Raw genomic sequence first — 14,392 nt, 5'->3', positions numbered from 1 at the left:
CTCAACTTTGTTCATTACTATACCTTGATGAGTCTCTCCTGCAGTCAGCAGCCACAGGGCCAGGGAAGTCCCTGGAGGATGGCTCTTTCTGCTGGGAGCTCAGGTAGGAAGATAGGCTGGGGTGGGGGTTGTTAGAGAATAATTATATCTTGGCTCTAGAAGTCCCACACTTCCCTAACTGCTTCACTAAGCCCTGTAACTCCCTGAAATTAGCCATTACCTTCATCTCAGTATGAAGAAACTCAGACCTAGGGACAAGATTTGCCTGAGGTCAGCAGATACGTACCACGGAGTGTCTGGGGAACATCCTCAGCTCCCCTGATGAGTCCCAAGATCTCCCAAGAAATACCCAATCTCTGTCATATCGCCATACCCTGTCACCCAGGCAACCAGGCAGTCACCTCCTCCAAACACTATCTCTCCCATTCTAGTAGAAATAAAATGTATCTTTATTTTAAAATGCCAACAACCAGGCAGGTACAACATACAGCTTCCATGTGGCTGGGGGCCAGTAATTGAGGACCTAAATCTTGAGCCAGTCAAGAGGCAGTTGGGATTTACTCTGGACTTGCAGCACTGAGACTGTGGGTCCCAAAAGAATTCTGAGGAGGTCCCCACCTGCCTAATCATTCTAAAGTTAGCACAGAAATGGTCTGTAGAGTACTATCAAAGGCTACAGCCAAAATCTTATACTAAACTCTCCATCCACCTGGGTTTTCCAAGCTGCAGTGTAGAGCATTGTGCCTGGTAGGGTATGTGTGGGCTCAAGAAGCAGAGGAGAGGTCCAGAGGCTCACTAGCAGACTTCCACGTCCTGGGCTGGACGAGGCATCAGCAATAGAGGCTGGGCTGGGCTTAACACAGACTCTAGGGTAAGGCTGGGGGGGGGGGGTGTCTATAATGGGCAGGGGAGAGGGCCAAGGGCTGAAGAAGCCCATCCTGCTAAAACACCTAGGTTTGTGGCTCACAGAGCTGCCACTGGGGAAGGGTGTGTCTTAAGCAGGAGCAGGGCCATGTTGGCCGGGCCTCAGTGCTCGGGGCAGAAGGTGATTGATAAAGAAGTTCTGTAGGAAGCAGCGTCGCAGGCCCTCTGGCAGGTAGTGGTGGATGAAATACATGAGCCCCAGGCCACGGCCTGGGTAGTAGCGGCTTCGTGGCTGAGCTGCCAGCAATGCATCGATGATGGCATCTACAACTGGGCTAAGGTCAGGCAATGCCATTCTGAGTGAATTCAGGAACTGCCCGTGCACGTGCTCAATGTAGTCTTCACCATAGGCCTGGAGCAGCTCTCTAGGAATGTTGGCCAGCAGCAGTTGCTTGCGTTTCTCCCAGAGGTTCACATTAGTCACTGCATCTGAGGAAGGGGTGACAAGGTCAGGAAGCAGCAGCCAGAAGAGCCCAAAGGCCATTAATCTATTTAATGTAAACCACGCCTGTAAACCAAGCCACACTCTATCCTCAGACCACACGTCCCTGCTGCATGGGTGTCCCACCCCAAACCTGAACCCTCACCTGTCTTGAAGCAGCCAGGCTTGATAATGCTGACCTTGATACCCCAGGGAAGCAGCTCACAGCCGAATGTGTCCATAAGCAGTGCTATTGCTGCCTTGGAGGTGCCGTAGGCTGCCAAGCAGGGGTATGGCATGTCTCCTGTGGATTGCACGGGATGCTCAGCCTCAGCCTGGGATTCCTCAAATCATTCTTCACCCGATAGCAGCTCCTTTACCGCTTTGTCTCTGAGTGGAAGAGCACTTACCTGCTGGGCTGCCAACGGTCACAATACGTCCCCTCGAGTGACGCAAGAGTGGCAGGAGGCCCTTGGTCAGCTCAAGTGCACCAAAGAAGTTCACCTCCATGCACTTGCGGAAAGTCGCCACTGGAGACAGTTCCACGTCAGCCACTACGATATTGAGGCCAGCGTTGTTAACCAGACCCCACAGGCCTGGAGGCATAAAAGCAGGAGGGAAGGTTCAGGTGATCCTGACAGCAAACATGCAGTCCCTTCCTCCCTCGTACCCACCCAGCCCTGCCCACCCCTAATGGAGACACATCTGCTGACCAGTGCTGGCCGTGTGGGCCTTGGTGATTTCCAGAACACGGCTGATGTCCTCTGCCTTGGTCAGATCCATCTGCAGCAGCTTCAGGCGAGGAGAACAGAGGTCACGCAGTTCTAGGGCACCAGGGCTATTCAAATCCAACACTGTGGCCAGCACCGTGAAGCCCATGGCATCCAGTTTCTTAGCTGTCTCCTTGCCAAAACCAGTGTCACAACCTAGCCAGGGTAGGAGAACCAATGGATTTCCAGCCCAAGACAAGCCGAAGACCACTAAGGTCTGGGAGGAATCTAGCCTCCGGGACACTCAGCCCTCCCTTCTTCCTTACAAATGTGTGTTATACGTTGGCCCTCCTGACTGAACCCTGAGCATCAGTTCTGTGACAGTTGTCATCTATCTGGTTCCCTATAGCTATCCCATCAAATGTGATTGATAAACCTTACTTTCTAGAAGAAACAGACCCACTCTGGTCCCAACTTGTCTCGTGAATCTATCATCAGCCTAAGTCAGAGGGATATTTTTTAAAATGACAGTATCACCCTGCTGCTGACAAGTCCTAAAGGCTTTTTGCTTCCCCAGGATTCTATGGGCCTTAGAATAAAGCCCAGATGCCATCATCCTGGCCGTACTCAACCTGAGTACTTCTGCAGCCTCAGTTGCTCCTACTATTGTTCCAGACTCAACTTGGAGCCCGTTCCCAACTCCCCCTTGATCTCTGCCCTTGGAATTCCAATCATTGACTTCGGACGTATGTATACATTTGCTGAGCCCCAGATCACTTTTCCTCTCAGGCTAGGAACCATGCATGGTAAGTGAAGAAAACAGACCTGCATTGGAATCCCTTCCCACACCACTAAGTGTGACCCAAGGTCGGTGACTACCCATGGAGTCTTCATTTTCTTGCCCTTGGTATGCAGAGATAAGAACCACCAGGCAAGGCCCCAGTGTGGGGGTCCCTGGTACTGATAAGCCCTTGCTTCCTTGATGGTTTCCATGCTGATCCTGGCTCTGTGGGTGGCCAGTGAGAGGATGAGGAGGGCCAGTGGGGGAGGGGAGTCTGTGGAGCTGCCAGCCCCGAGGTCCTGCTGTGCAGAAAAGCTGCTTTGCAGCCCAGCTTCCCCACTCCTGGACAAACAGCACCCCTCCTCGTCTCAGCCCCTCCCCCCTGAGCTGAGAAGAGAACAAAGCTGGTTGGGGGCTGCAAACCGGGCTTTGTGTAGCTGGGGCCTGCTAGTCTGTGTTGAGGGGTCCTTCCCAAGCAAATCTGACTGGGGGAAGGGAGTGTGTGTGCACACACATGCACTCTTGCTTCTGCTTCCTTTTGGAGGAGACAGAACTTTACTAAAAGCCTCCCAGAAACTCAGCTCCGGGGTCCTTACCCTCTTGCTCACCTGTAAACCTGCCTGCATGTTCACACACGAGCTTGACCCCTGTCTCCCTTCAGCACGAAGACACATACATAATGCATGCACACAAGGTACCAAGTCACACAGCCCAGACATGACAGCATGGCTGAGCTTGTGGCCTAGGTTTGACAAACAATTCTTGGGCATTCTTGGGGAGGGATGAGTGTAGGCAGAAAGCGCAGTGTTCTTGGCAGGTGGGTCAAGAACCGGTCACTTAAGTGCTCTTGCTGCTTGGTGGTGACTCGGAAAACCCCAGAGTTTTCAGGCATCAGGAAGCTAGAAGCCAACTTCCAGTGCTTACACGGGAGTAGGCTGGGGCCAAATTCTCTTCTCCCAAACACTGAGGTTTGCAGAGATGGAAGGAGCCTGGGGCACAGAAAGCATCCCTCTTCTCACCTCTTGCTCAGGCTCAAGACTAGACCAGTAGCAAAGACCTGAGGTGAGATCTCAGGATGCCCCAGCTGTATCAGTAGAACCTGAAGTGGCATAGGATCTGGTGAAAGCCGCTCACACAGGACAGGAAGAGATCTGTTCCATGTTTGAAGGCAGAGCCTATAACGAGTCCCTGCTTCATTTCAAGGGAATTCAGTAGCTTTCCTTCCTCAGGCTCCTGAAAGGGGGGGGGGGGGGGGGCTTGCCGTGGCTTCACACTCACTCTGGAAGTCTCTTCCATATCACCTGAGTCCTACTCAACCTCCACCCTCTCTTCCGAAGCCATATCACCTTAGTGCAATCTGGTTTCTCACCTGACATTCGGGTCTCCTCCCAAGGAAACTTCACATCCCCCCCCCCCCCCAGCCAGACTGGTTATTGACTGTCCCCTTCCCAAACCGTGCTTATTTCTTTCTGTCTTAAACCTTTGTCTCACGCCCTTTCTAGGATCCAAGACACCTTTCAGATTCCACCTGTCACTACCCAACTCCCTCCAAGGTCCAGTTCAAGGATTTCCTCCTAAAGTCTCCCGGCCCTATCCTATCATGCAGACCACCCATAAAGGACCAAGACCTCCAAGAAGCCATGGTGGTTGGGGGAGAAACAGCTGCCCCTCCCCCCATGCAATGGACCAATGCCCCCTGGCCTTCCTCCCCCTCCCCATTTCCTGCTGGGTCTGCAGCCCCCCTCCCCTCCCCTTCCCTCCTGATGACAGATTTATTCCCTGCTCCAGACAAAGAAAGCACAGGCAGGCACTAGAGACACCTGAGTCCAGCTCTCTGAGGACCCTTTCCTGGGCACCCAGGGCTGGGCAGGATGAGGTGTTAGGTGTAGACTGCAGGCGGCTGCAGTTTTGGCAGTGGGTAGCTGGATCTAAGAAGCAGCTACTCTCCAGCTGCTGTGAACTCAGGCGGTTCTGAACTCCAAGGATTCCAGCCAGAGGAGGTCGGGGAGCAGAACTCACCATCTAAGCACTCTGCCCCCAGAGAATAGCAGATACTGTGTTCTAGTGATGTGGGGGATGTCAGGCAGAGTTCAAGAGATGGCATTATCCCCGTCTCGGGTCTTCTGAAGTCCCCTAAAGTACTGTCTTCTGCTCCACACCTGATCTCTTAAGGAGCTCAGCATAAACTAAGTTTCTCCTCTTTCAGTCACTAGTTTCCTTTGAGCACCTGCCCACTCTCTACTTTCTCACCAATAATCCTCGCGGTCGCAGGTAGTTAACCCAGACTTGGTGAGGTGCCCGGAGCTTCCTACTTGGCTCACTTTCTTGCGTTTAGAGAAGGACTCTTACGTCTGAGCTGCGGAGTTCCCCTTGATGGCGCCCAAGGGAAACCCTCTAGGTGTGCGGTCCCGCCCTCCAGCCTGGAGTCCCTGCGCTCTGCACACTCACCGGTGATGAGCACCGCGCGAGTGGCCACCGGCAGGCGAGGAGGGCGCGCTAGGCGGGACAACGCGATCCAGCCAGCACCAGCCAGCACCACGAGTGCCGCCGGCGGGGGCAGCAGGCGCTGGCACAGCCAGTCGAGAGCAGCCAGCAGGGCCAGTGCCGCCAACAACGGGCGGCCCAGACGCAGGTCTGAGCGCAGCAGCTGCAGCAGCGCGCGGGCAGCCACCAGCAGCCAGGCGCCGCCCGACGGCCAAGGCCAGCGCTCCATGACTTCGGGGCCGGGCTGGGGCGGGGCGGGGGCCTGGTTGGGGAGCGCCGAGAGGGACTCGAGGCTAGGACACGGAATGCAGAGGAACACCGGCCTGGGGTGGGAGGGATACTCGCTTTCTTTGCGGGGTCCTCGGACCCAGCTTATAAAGCGCCCTGGGGGCGGGGTTGGGGCGGTGCGAAGGCGGGGCTAGGGTGGGGCTTTCCTCCACTTCTATCTTAGCACCCCACGCCAGGCAGGTGCCCCCCCGCCCAGCCCCCCTGTCTAGATCCGTTTTCGAAGAAGCCGGAACAAAGTCCCCAAGTTGCATGAGGCGGAGCCGTCAGTCGCCAGCTTCGCCCGGGAAAGGGCCAGTCTGCCCAACCCTGTGCCTTACATCTCATTCACTCCTGTGCGCCTATTGGCATGCCAAGGACTCTGAGCCTCCGAGCTCAGGAGTGCACATCCTGCTCACGCTTCCTCAGGGATACTTAACACACACATACCACCAACATCAGCACCACCACCACCAACTTTCATTCAAGTATTCCACATTGCTGTGGCTGTGACTGCCATGACTTCCAGAACACTGCATGGAAGCAGCCAGAGTCTGCTGCCAGCCACACCCGCCCCCGCATGCAGTGCCAGGCATGGCCTTAGGTCCCTGGTACACACGCCCAAATGTGCACTCTCACCTGGGTAGTTCTCAGCCACAGCTAGGAGAGAAGGGGGGTTCTGTTTCACTTCATTTTCTTCCATAGTCTAGAACTGGGGATGGAGGGAGAGGAAGGAGGAGGAGGAGAGAGACATACATACAGAGAGACAGAAACACACAGAGAAAGACAGAGATGGAAAGGTCAATGAAGGCATCAAGGTCTCCTTTTTTCTTTAGCTTCATCTACCCCCTCCCCAGGAACCAGTTAATGGGAAGACCTGGGAGAAGGGTCAGGACAGGGTGGTCCCTGATCTGCTACACTGAGTCCCCAGGGGATGAATTAAGTAGTGTGTGGGTGCATTTCCCTCCCTGTGTGTATGAAGGTCCTTGTTTGTGTGTGGCCTGGCACCCTGCGCCACCCCCGTGTCTGGCAACCTGTGCCTAACATGCATGCCAGGGCTCTGGCAGGCACTGGGGGTTAAGTGCAGAGCGAGGAGCAAAGCCGAGCTGTGGAGATCCCTACGTCTGTGAACCCCCAGACCTTCCCCCCTTGACACACACACCTCCCCATTCCTCATCTCTATCCTTTCTAGGTCCTGAGAGGGTCATAGATTCCTTATCACAGCTCTCTGTCCTGCGGTTCATTCTCTTCCCTGTATCCAGAATCCGGTCCAGTGTTTCATGTAAACACTCAAAGCCCTCCCTTCCATCCGGGTGTGGGTTCCTGAAGAGCCAGTGAACTCTTCGGGAAGGAGCTGGTGTCCAGACTCTCTTGAGAGGAAGAACTCTGCATGAAGACCCCTGTTCCCCACTCAGAGTCACTCCTCTGTCCCCACTCAGAGTCACTCGTGTGTTTCCATCCACCCATCCTCTGTCTATAAATATGGACAATGGTGGAACCCTGGCCTGGGTGTCAGGACTTGCCTGAGTAAGCTGTGTGTCCCTGACCTTGGGTGTGTGGCTTTGAGTTCTTTTATATCTGTGTCTATGGGGTTCTATGCCCTGTGTCATGTATGACCTTATGTGTGCTTGCACATAAGTGTGTATGTGCTACGTGTGCTTCCTATAGCTTCTGTCTCCTCTTCTTGCTTCTAGGAACTCAGAGAAACAATCCTTTTCTAAACCCACTGACTCCGGTTGTTCTGAGTCAATTGTCCAGGTCAAGAAATGAATGACATGCCTTGCTTTAACTAAGTTATCCTCCTTAGAATCCAGCTACAGTTTTTCCAGCCTCAGCCACTTTAAGTACTTTCCCTAAGGTAGGAAAAAGAGAGAGAGAGAGAGAGAGAGAGAGAGAGAGAGAAAGCAGAGTCCTAGGGGGAATAGTCAAGCTTCCCCCGCCACACACACACACCAGTTCTCAGAGCAAGAAATAGACACAAGAGAGCAAGGTGGGGAGAATGGGAAGCAGGGCTCTACCCTAGTCCCATGAAGTACCTGGGGAAACCCAGGACAGGGAGAGAGGGAGACTGGCTGAGAGTAGATGGGTGGAGGGAATTGTCTTTGAGTAGGATGCTTCTAGAACAAATACTTCTTCAGGTGGAACTTTTCCAAGTCTTGATGAGATTGGTTTACCTGCCACACTTACATGACACCCCTTTCCTGAGAACCCCATTTTCTAAGTCAGGAGACCAGGGCACCTTCCTCCCAACTCCCTGCGGCCTCCTCAGCCTCTGACCCTTCCCCTTCATCAGGTGGAGGTGCTCTGGAAGTGGAAAGTGTTTCAAATAGTCATAACTGGGAGGGGCTGGCCCAGCCCTGTCTGAGGCTTGGTGCCAAGTTGAGCCTGCCTTGGAATAGGGAACTAGCTTCTGCCAGAATCAGGACTCTGGGTTGGTAGGGGTCTCCATGGAAAAGCAAGAAAGTGGAGCGGGACAGAGGGCAGAAGCCCTAGCGGATAAGGCAGGTAGCCAGAAGGAGGAGAACTCCTGGAGGCTCTTGGTCCCAAGCACTCAGACCACAGTCTGAATCCTTTGTCTCGGCTCCCAGCCCCACCCCCACCCCTTCGATCAGAAACCTGGTTAGCCAACCATTGCGTGCCGCAGGCGCTGGAGGACCAAGTGTCTGGAACTAGAAGCTAGCTGCGCTCTGCTTTGGTGACCAGTAACTCACTAGCACCATCTGCTGGCTTCCTGGGAGGGTGCATCTGTAAATGCGCACTACCTGGAGCTAGACATTCATTCCGAACGGTTTCCTCTGTGGTCTGACAAAGATGCAGCCCACTCTCGGGGTTGAGGGCGGGCAGGGGGGGTACCCTATATGATGCTCACCCGCGAACGAGCTCGCCTCTCTTCTTTGGCACAGTGGCAGAGGGACTCCATTTCCTGCCAGTGACTAGCTCTTTCACTGTGTACTACACCTCAACTCACACCATTCTTAAAAAGATAGCAAGTTCTTTTTCGTATTCAATATTTCAGTCCTGGGTTTTGTGCATGCCAGGCAAACACTCTAATACAAAACAATATCCTCAGTCTCCAAGATAAGCTCCCTCTCCCTCTCCCTCTCCCTCTCCCTCTCCCTCTCCCTCTCCCTCTCCCTCTCCCTCTCTCTCTCTCTCTCTCTCTCTCTCTCTTGTGTGTGTGTGTGTGTGTGTGTGTGTGTGTGTGTGTGTGTGTGTGTTCCTCTATCCCTTTCCACCTTATTTTTTGAGAAAGGGTCTCTCACTGAGCCTGGAGCTCACCACATCAACTAGACTGGTTGATCAGAAAGTCCCTGGGATTCACCTGTCTCTGCCCCTCTGAGCAGTGGAGAGTTCCAGCTGGGCACTGCCAAGCCTAGCCTTTATGCGTGCTCTGGAGGTCTGAACCCAGGTCTTCATGCTTGCACAGCAAACACTTTACCCACAGAGCCACGACCCCGCACCCCAACATAGCAAAATTTTATTGACTTCCTCCTGGGTGCGAGATCCTATGCTTGGGCCACTTCCCGCAGCCTCTCTCCCTGGCAGCCTCAATCCTGCATCCTTTCCGCGGGCGCCGTTTTCATGCGTCCTCCTCTCTTCTCAGGCACTTGTATCCCAAGTTCTTTGAGTTGCCACCGCTCTTTTCTGTTTCCTCAGGCTAGCCCAGGGTCAGCTCCTATTACTCCTGTCTTCACCAGACTGCCTATTCATAAAAATTCAGATCCATTTCTGCCTTCAGCTGTCTTGGTCTCCTCAGAGCCTCTCTTCTGCTGGCCAGAACAGGGGCCTCTTGACTGGCCCAGATCTGTCTCTTTGATGCCTGTGAAGCCATACTGGTTTTCCTCCGAGTCCTCTGGCCTTCCTTTAGCCTTCTTCATAAACTCAGTCTTCCTTGTGGATGAGTGAGTGTCTGGTGGTGGAGGCCTCACCCTCACCTCCCCCACCCATGAGCTCATCGTCCTACTCACATGCTGGCGACACCCACACTCTCTGGCTCTCCAGCCAAGGCCTCCCTCTTGACTCCAGGCCCACACATCCAGCTGCCCTGGATGCCTCCCTTGGACACCATAAGCTACTTGCACTTAACATGTCCAAAGTTGGTCTCATTGTCTTCCTAATTTCTGGCAGATGACTTCTTCCCACCATGTCCTTCATTCCACGCACCGACCTCCAAAATACTTGTATTCTGAGCTCTGGGTTTGATGCCTAATGCTGCTGCTGCTGCTGCTGCTGATTAGGTCTGATTATCACTATTTTACCTTCAAGCGAACAGAGGCTCTCAGACCCTGCCTCAACATTTAAACTCCAGTTTAAACGCAAAATCTGTGCTTTTGAGAACTGTGTCAATCCAAAGCTGCATCCGCCACATGTGGCCTCCTGGACTTCATTTTATGGGCAAAAGGGAACATGATGTGGTCTTGAGCAAAGGAGACCTCTGTCCCAGCTGGCCCGAAAGTAGATTCTGGAGAACTTACAGGTCTGGAGTCTTGTTGCTGCAGCCAGAAAGGGATGGGAATGTATAATGTCTTAGATAGACAAACTGACCTAGGGCGTCTATAGATATGCAGGGGCCGAGGCCAGAGGCAGCTGGATGCTTGGGGGCCAATGTGGCATAGACAACAGCTCTGGAGAGTACAAACTCCTTTCCAAGTACCATACATGTGAGCCAAACCCCCCTCTCATTTTTCAAAGGTATCCATCCTCTTTAGTGTGAGTGCCTGGAGGTTCTGCACCTTGGTTACCTGGGGGAGAAAGATTAGATCCAGGATACAGCAGCATCACTTGGATTCCCAGACTGTGGCTCTCTCCTGAATTGTTTTATGGCTGCCCAGATTGAAGGCAGATGTTTAGGGAGTAGGGTCCCGGAAGGTGGGAAACATTTTGTGCTCTGCAGCATTTTCTGGATCAGCCCCAGGGGGAAAGCAAGGCCCAGCTGAGAGGCCTCTGGGAGACGACTTAGCCGACTTGAGTCAGGCCTTTTGGGTCCTCCACTGTGAGTTATCTGTAATCATTTCACATTTATTTTGTATCTTCGGCATGCCAGTTCTGTGTTCCGCTGGACTTGTGTTCAACTTGTACCTCGTCTGCAGTGCTCCGGCCTCCCTCAGAAGCAGACACTATCATTAGCCTCTCTCTATACAAAAGGGCACGGGCTCAAGAGGGATTCAGTGCTACGCTCTCCTCAGGCTTTCTTAAAATTTTCCATTCACAGCTTCCTTTACCCATGGACAAAGAGATTTTTCTGGGGGAGGGGCAGGGCAAGGTCTCACTATGTAGCTTGGGTTGGCCTGGAGCTTGCTGTGTAGACCAGGCTGGCCTCATAGAAATCCCCCGGTCTCAGCTTCAGAAGTGCTGGGATTAAAAGTGTGAACAACCCTGCCCAGCTGCCCCCAATTTTTTTTTTTTTTGTGGTCCCGGGTATAGGTATACAAAATGGGTATACTTGCCAAATGTGGCAGTGCACCTGTTTAATCTCAGTACTCAGGAGGCAGAGGCAGGCAGATCTCTGAGTTTGAGGCCAGCTTGGTCTACAAGAGTGAGTTCCAGGACAGCCAGGGCTATGCAGCAAAACCCTGCTTCAAAAAAAAAAAACCCCAAAAAACCCCCAAAATATACAAAATTATAAAAAGTACACAAATTACACATTTACTGATAAGCCATTAAAATTAATTTTAGAATAATTCTTTGGTGTATATATCATTTTATCCTCTTTAATAAAAAGGAATGAAAATGTATATGCTAATGAAGTATATATACTTGTAAAATTTTACTTATAGAATTAAATCTCTGTTGAATTGGTTGTTGTTGTTATTGTTGTTGTTGTTGTTTATTTTGGCTTTTCCAGATCAGTTTTCTCTGTGCAACAGCTCCCACTGTTCTTAAAATCACCCAGTAGACCTTACTGGCCTCGAACTCAGAGATCTGCCTGCCTCTGCCTCCTGACCTGTTGAGTGTTAGGATTAAAGGTGTGGGATACCACCACCTGGGATGTTTTGTTTTGAAATATATATTTTAAACATTTTCCCTCTCTCTCTCTCTCTCTCTCCCTCTCTCTCTTTCTCTCTCTCTCACATACACACACACACACACACACACACAGAGAGAGAGAGAGAGAGAGAGAGAGAGAGAGAGAGAGAGAGAGAGAGAGAGAGAGAGAGATTATGTATCATGTATCTGAAGGGCTGTGAGTACCAATGCACCTCTTGTGGACTCAAGTTTTCTCCTTCCACCTTTTTGTAGGTTCTGAGGATCAAACCCAGGATGTCAGGCCTGAGTAGCTGAGTCATCTTGCCTGCTCCATTTCTGTGGTTTTGAGATAGGATCTCCCTATGTAGTAGCCCAGGCTGGCCCTGAGTTTATGGAAGTCCTCTTGCTTCAGCCTGCAAGTCCTGGAGTTACAGGTATGAGCCACCATGCTCATGTTGGTTAAATGTTTGATTCTGGATGGCATAGAATATCTATATGGCATAGAACATCTGTACGACATAGAACATCTGTATGGCATAGAACATCTGTATGATATAGAAAATCTGTATGGCATAGAACATCTTCATTGTTCCTCTGAGTTGATCAGGATTTTAGTTTTATATGTGAAAGCTGGGAAACTATTTTTTTTAATAAATTTGTAGTATAAAACAGGAAATGTATGTTTTGGGAATTATTGGAAATTCTGTACTAAGACCAAAGTAAAATTCATTTAATAATTTTGCTGTTGTTCTTTTGTTTTGCTTGTCTTTCTTTTTTAAAAAAACTTTTTTTTTTGAGGGGGCTGGAGAGATGGCTTGGTGGTTAAGAGTACTCGCTGCTTTTCCAGAGGTCCTGAGTACAATTCTCAGTAGGAACATGGCATCTCACAGTCATGTATAATGGGATCCTATGTCCTCTTCTGGCCTGCAGGAAGACAGCTCTCAGATACATAAAATGAATAAATAAATCATATATATACATTCATTATACATATATACTATATGTATATGTATGTGTGTGTATGTATGTGTGTATATATATTATATATATGTATATGTGTGTGTGTATATATGTATATGTGTATATATATGTGTGTGTGTACAGGATTTACACTGTTTTCCTGGCTAGCCTGGAGCTTACTGTATAGACCAGGCTGGCCTCAAACTCACAGAGATCCATCTGTCTTTGCCTCTCAAGTGCTAAGATTAAAGACATATTCTACCACACCTAGCCTTGTTTTGCTTTTTCTTGAGACAAGGCCTCACATAGTCCAAGCTGGCTTCAAACTCTCAATCCTCCTGCCTCAGATTCTGAAATGATGGAGTTATAAGCATGTGTCACAATGCCCAGCCCCCTTTTAATGTTTTTTTTTAAATGAAACTTAACAACTGAAGCAGAAATTAAAAAAAAAAAAAAAGACACACTAAGTTAATACAATCTAAAAAAAATCTATAAATTTCAAAAGTGACAGTAACTACAGTTACAGACAGTTGGGAGCTGCCATGTGGATGCTGGGAATTGAACTCAGGTCCTCTGGAAGAACAGCCAGTGCTCTTAACCGCTGAGCCACCTCTCCAGCCCAGAAGAAGTCTTTTTTTTTTTTTTTTAAATCATAGAACCGTTATGTTTCTGTGAGAACCAAGAACCCTGTATAAATAGAAAACGATCTAAATCTATAATATGAACAGCCTCAAGTCTGAGGTAAGACGTCTCAGGCGCCCTTTGTTGCTGTTGCATAGCATAATGGTATACACAGTGCAGGGTTTGCATGTCAAGTGTTCAGAACCAAGTCTGTGGTGAATTTGCAAGTTTTAACACAGGTGAGGGCTACCAGAAACACCTCAGATTCACTACGAGTTCCGTTTTGAACTAGTTGTGTATGTGTGTATTAAAAAACATTTTATCATTGTCAAATTTTTCTCAGCCCCGCCTATATAGAGTTTCAACCTAAAGTTTCAGATGCTGGACCCCAGGTCATACAGTCCTCTAGACTCTTCCTTCTTAACACACTGCTCTGGCCTCTAGTTAGGAGATGGACATTCCTCAGTGGGAAGTCTCCAGGAGAAAGACTATCAACTCCCCCACCCCCCCTTTTGGATCAGAAACAAGTCTCCCAAAGGCAGAATTAAGGCAACTGGATGTTTACAGCTATTTCCAAAGCCATTCTCCCCTCCAGCTGCCGTGGCCTCTTATCCAGGCCCTTTCTTGGTAGAACAACCGACTGCAAGAGACTCAGAACTCGGTTACTTGGCCGGCTGGTGTCGTTTATTTGCATATACATAATTCTGCCCCACCCTTGGTGGCTAATACGACTCTGGGGAAGCCCAAGCTCTCTTCTCATTGCTGGTGGGGAGGGGTGTGTGTGTGTGTGTGTGTGTGTGTGTGTGTGTAAGCAAACTGAAACCAGATGGAGGGGTTTGTTCAGAGTCTTGCCTCCAGTAAATTCCATGAAAAGGCAAACACCTATGAAAGATGTCCTTTTCTGTGAGGTCTTTCACCCGCTGGTAGGCAAATAATAAGTAGGTGTTTCAAAATTGGTGTTTCTGAGAATGGGGTAGGGTACGGGAACGTGTGTGCTCTGTGGCCTGGGGTTTTCTGCAAGGTCATCTGTAGCCCTAACTGTTCTCTAATCTCACCAACTCTCTCCTCCCTCTGGTTCCCTTCCCTCCAGCTTGGGATCAGCCGAGGGAGGAAGTGTGGGACTAAGTTCGAGTCAGAATGACCTAAACCAAGCATTTGCTAAAAACATGAACTGCAGATAGCTATCTATATACAGCCCGCTTAACTCTCTGGATGGGTTGGGTTTTTACAGCTAGGGACCCCTAATGGAATTCAAAGCCA

General features: G+C 50.5%; 1 protein-coding gene across 1 annotated transcript; it reads right to left on the bottom strand.

Annotated features, from left to right (window-relative positions):
• Window positions 1-425: 425 nt before the first annotated feature.
• Window positions 426-5,668, bottom strand: Hsd11b2 (hydroxysteroid 11-beta dehydrogenase 2). Its single transcript, NM_008289.2, has 5 exons — window positions 5,285-5,668; window positions 2,059-2,271; window positions 1,756-1,941; window positions 1,512-1,649; window positions 426-1,353 (listed from the first exon to the last, which is right to left on the bottom strand). Exons 1-5 carry the CDS (start codon window positions 5,547-5,549, stop codon window positions 995-997), a joined length of 1,161 nt encoding a protein of 386 aa, NP_032315.2. The 5' UTR covers window positions 5,550-5,668; the 3' UTR covers window positions 426-994.
• Window positions 5,669-14,392: the final 8,724 nt, after the last annotated feature.

This window comes from Mus musculus, chromosome 8 (assembly GCF_000001635.26).
Source record: "Mus musculus strain C57BL/6J chromosome 8, GRCm38.p6 C57BL/6J".
NCBI lineage: Eukaryota > Metazoa > Chordata > Mammalia > Rodentia > Muridae > Mus > Mus musculus.
The sequence above is the reverse complement of the archived record's forward strand: the minus strand, read 5'-3'. Positions and strand labels throughout refer to the sequence as shown.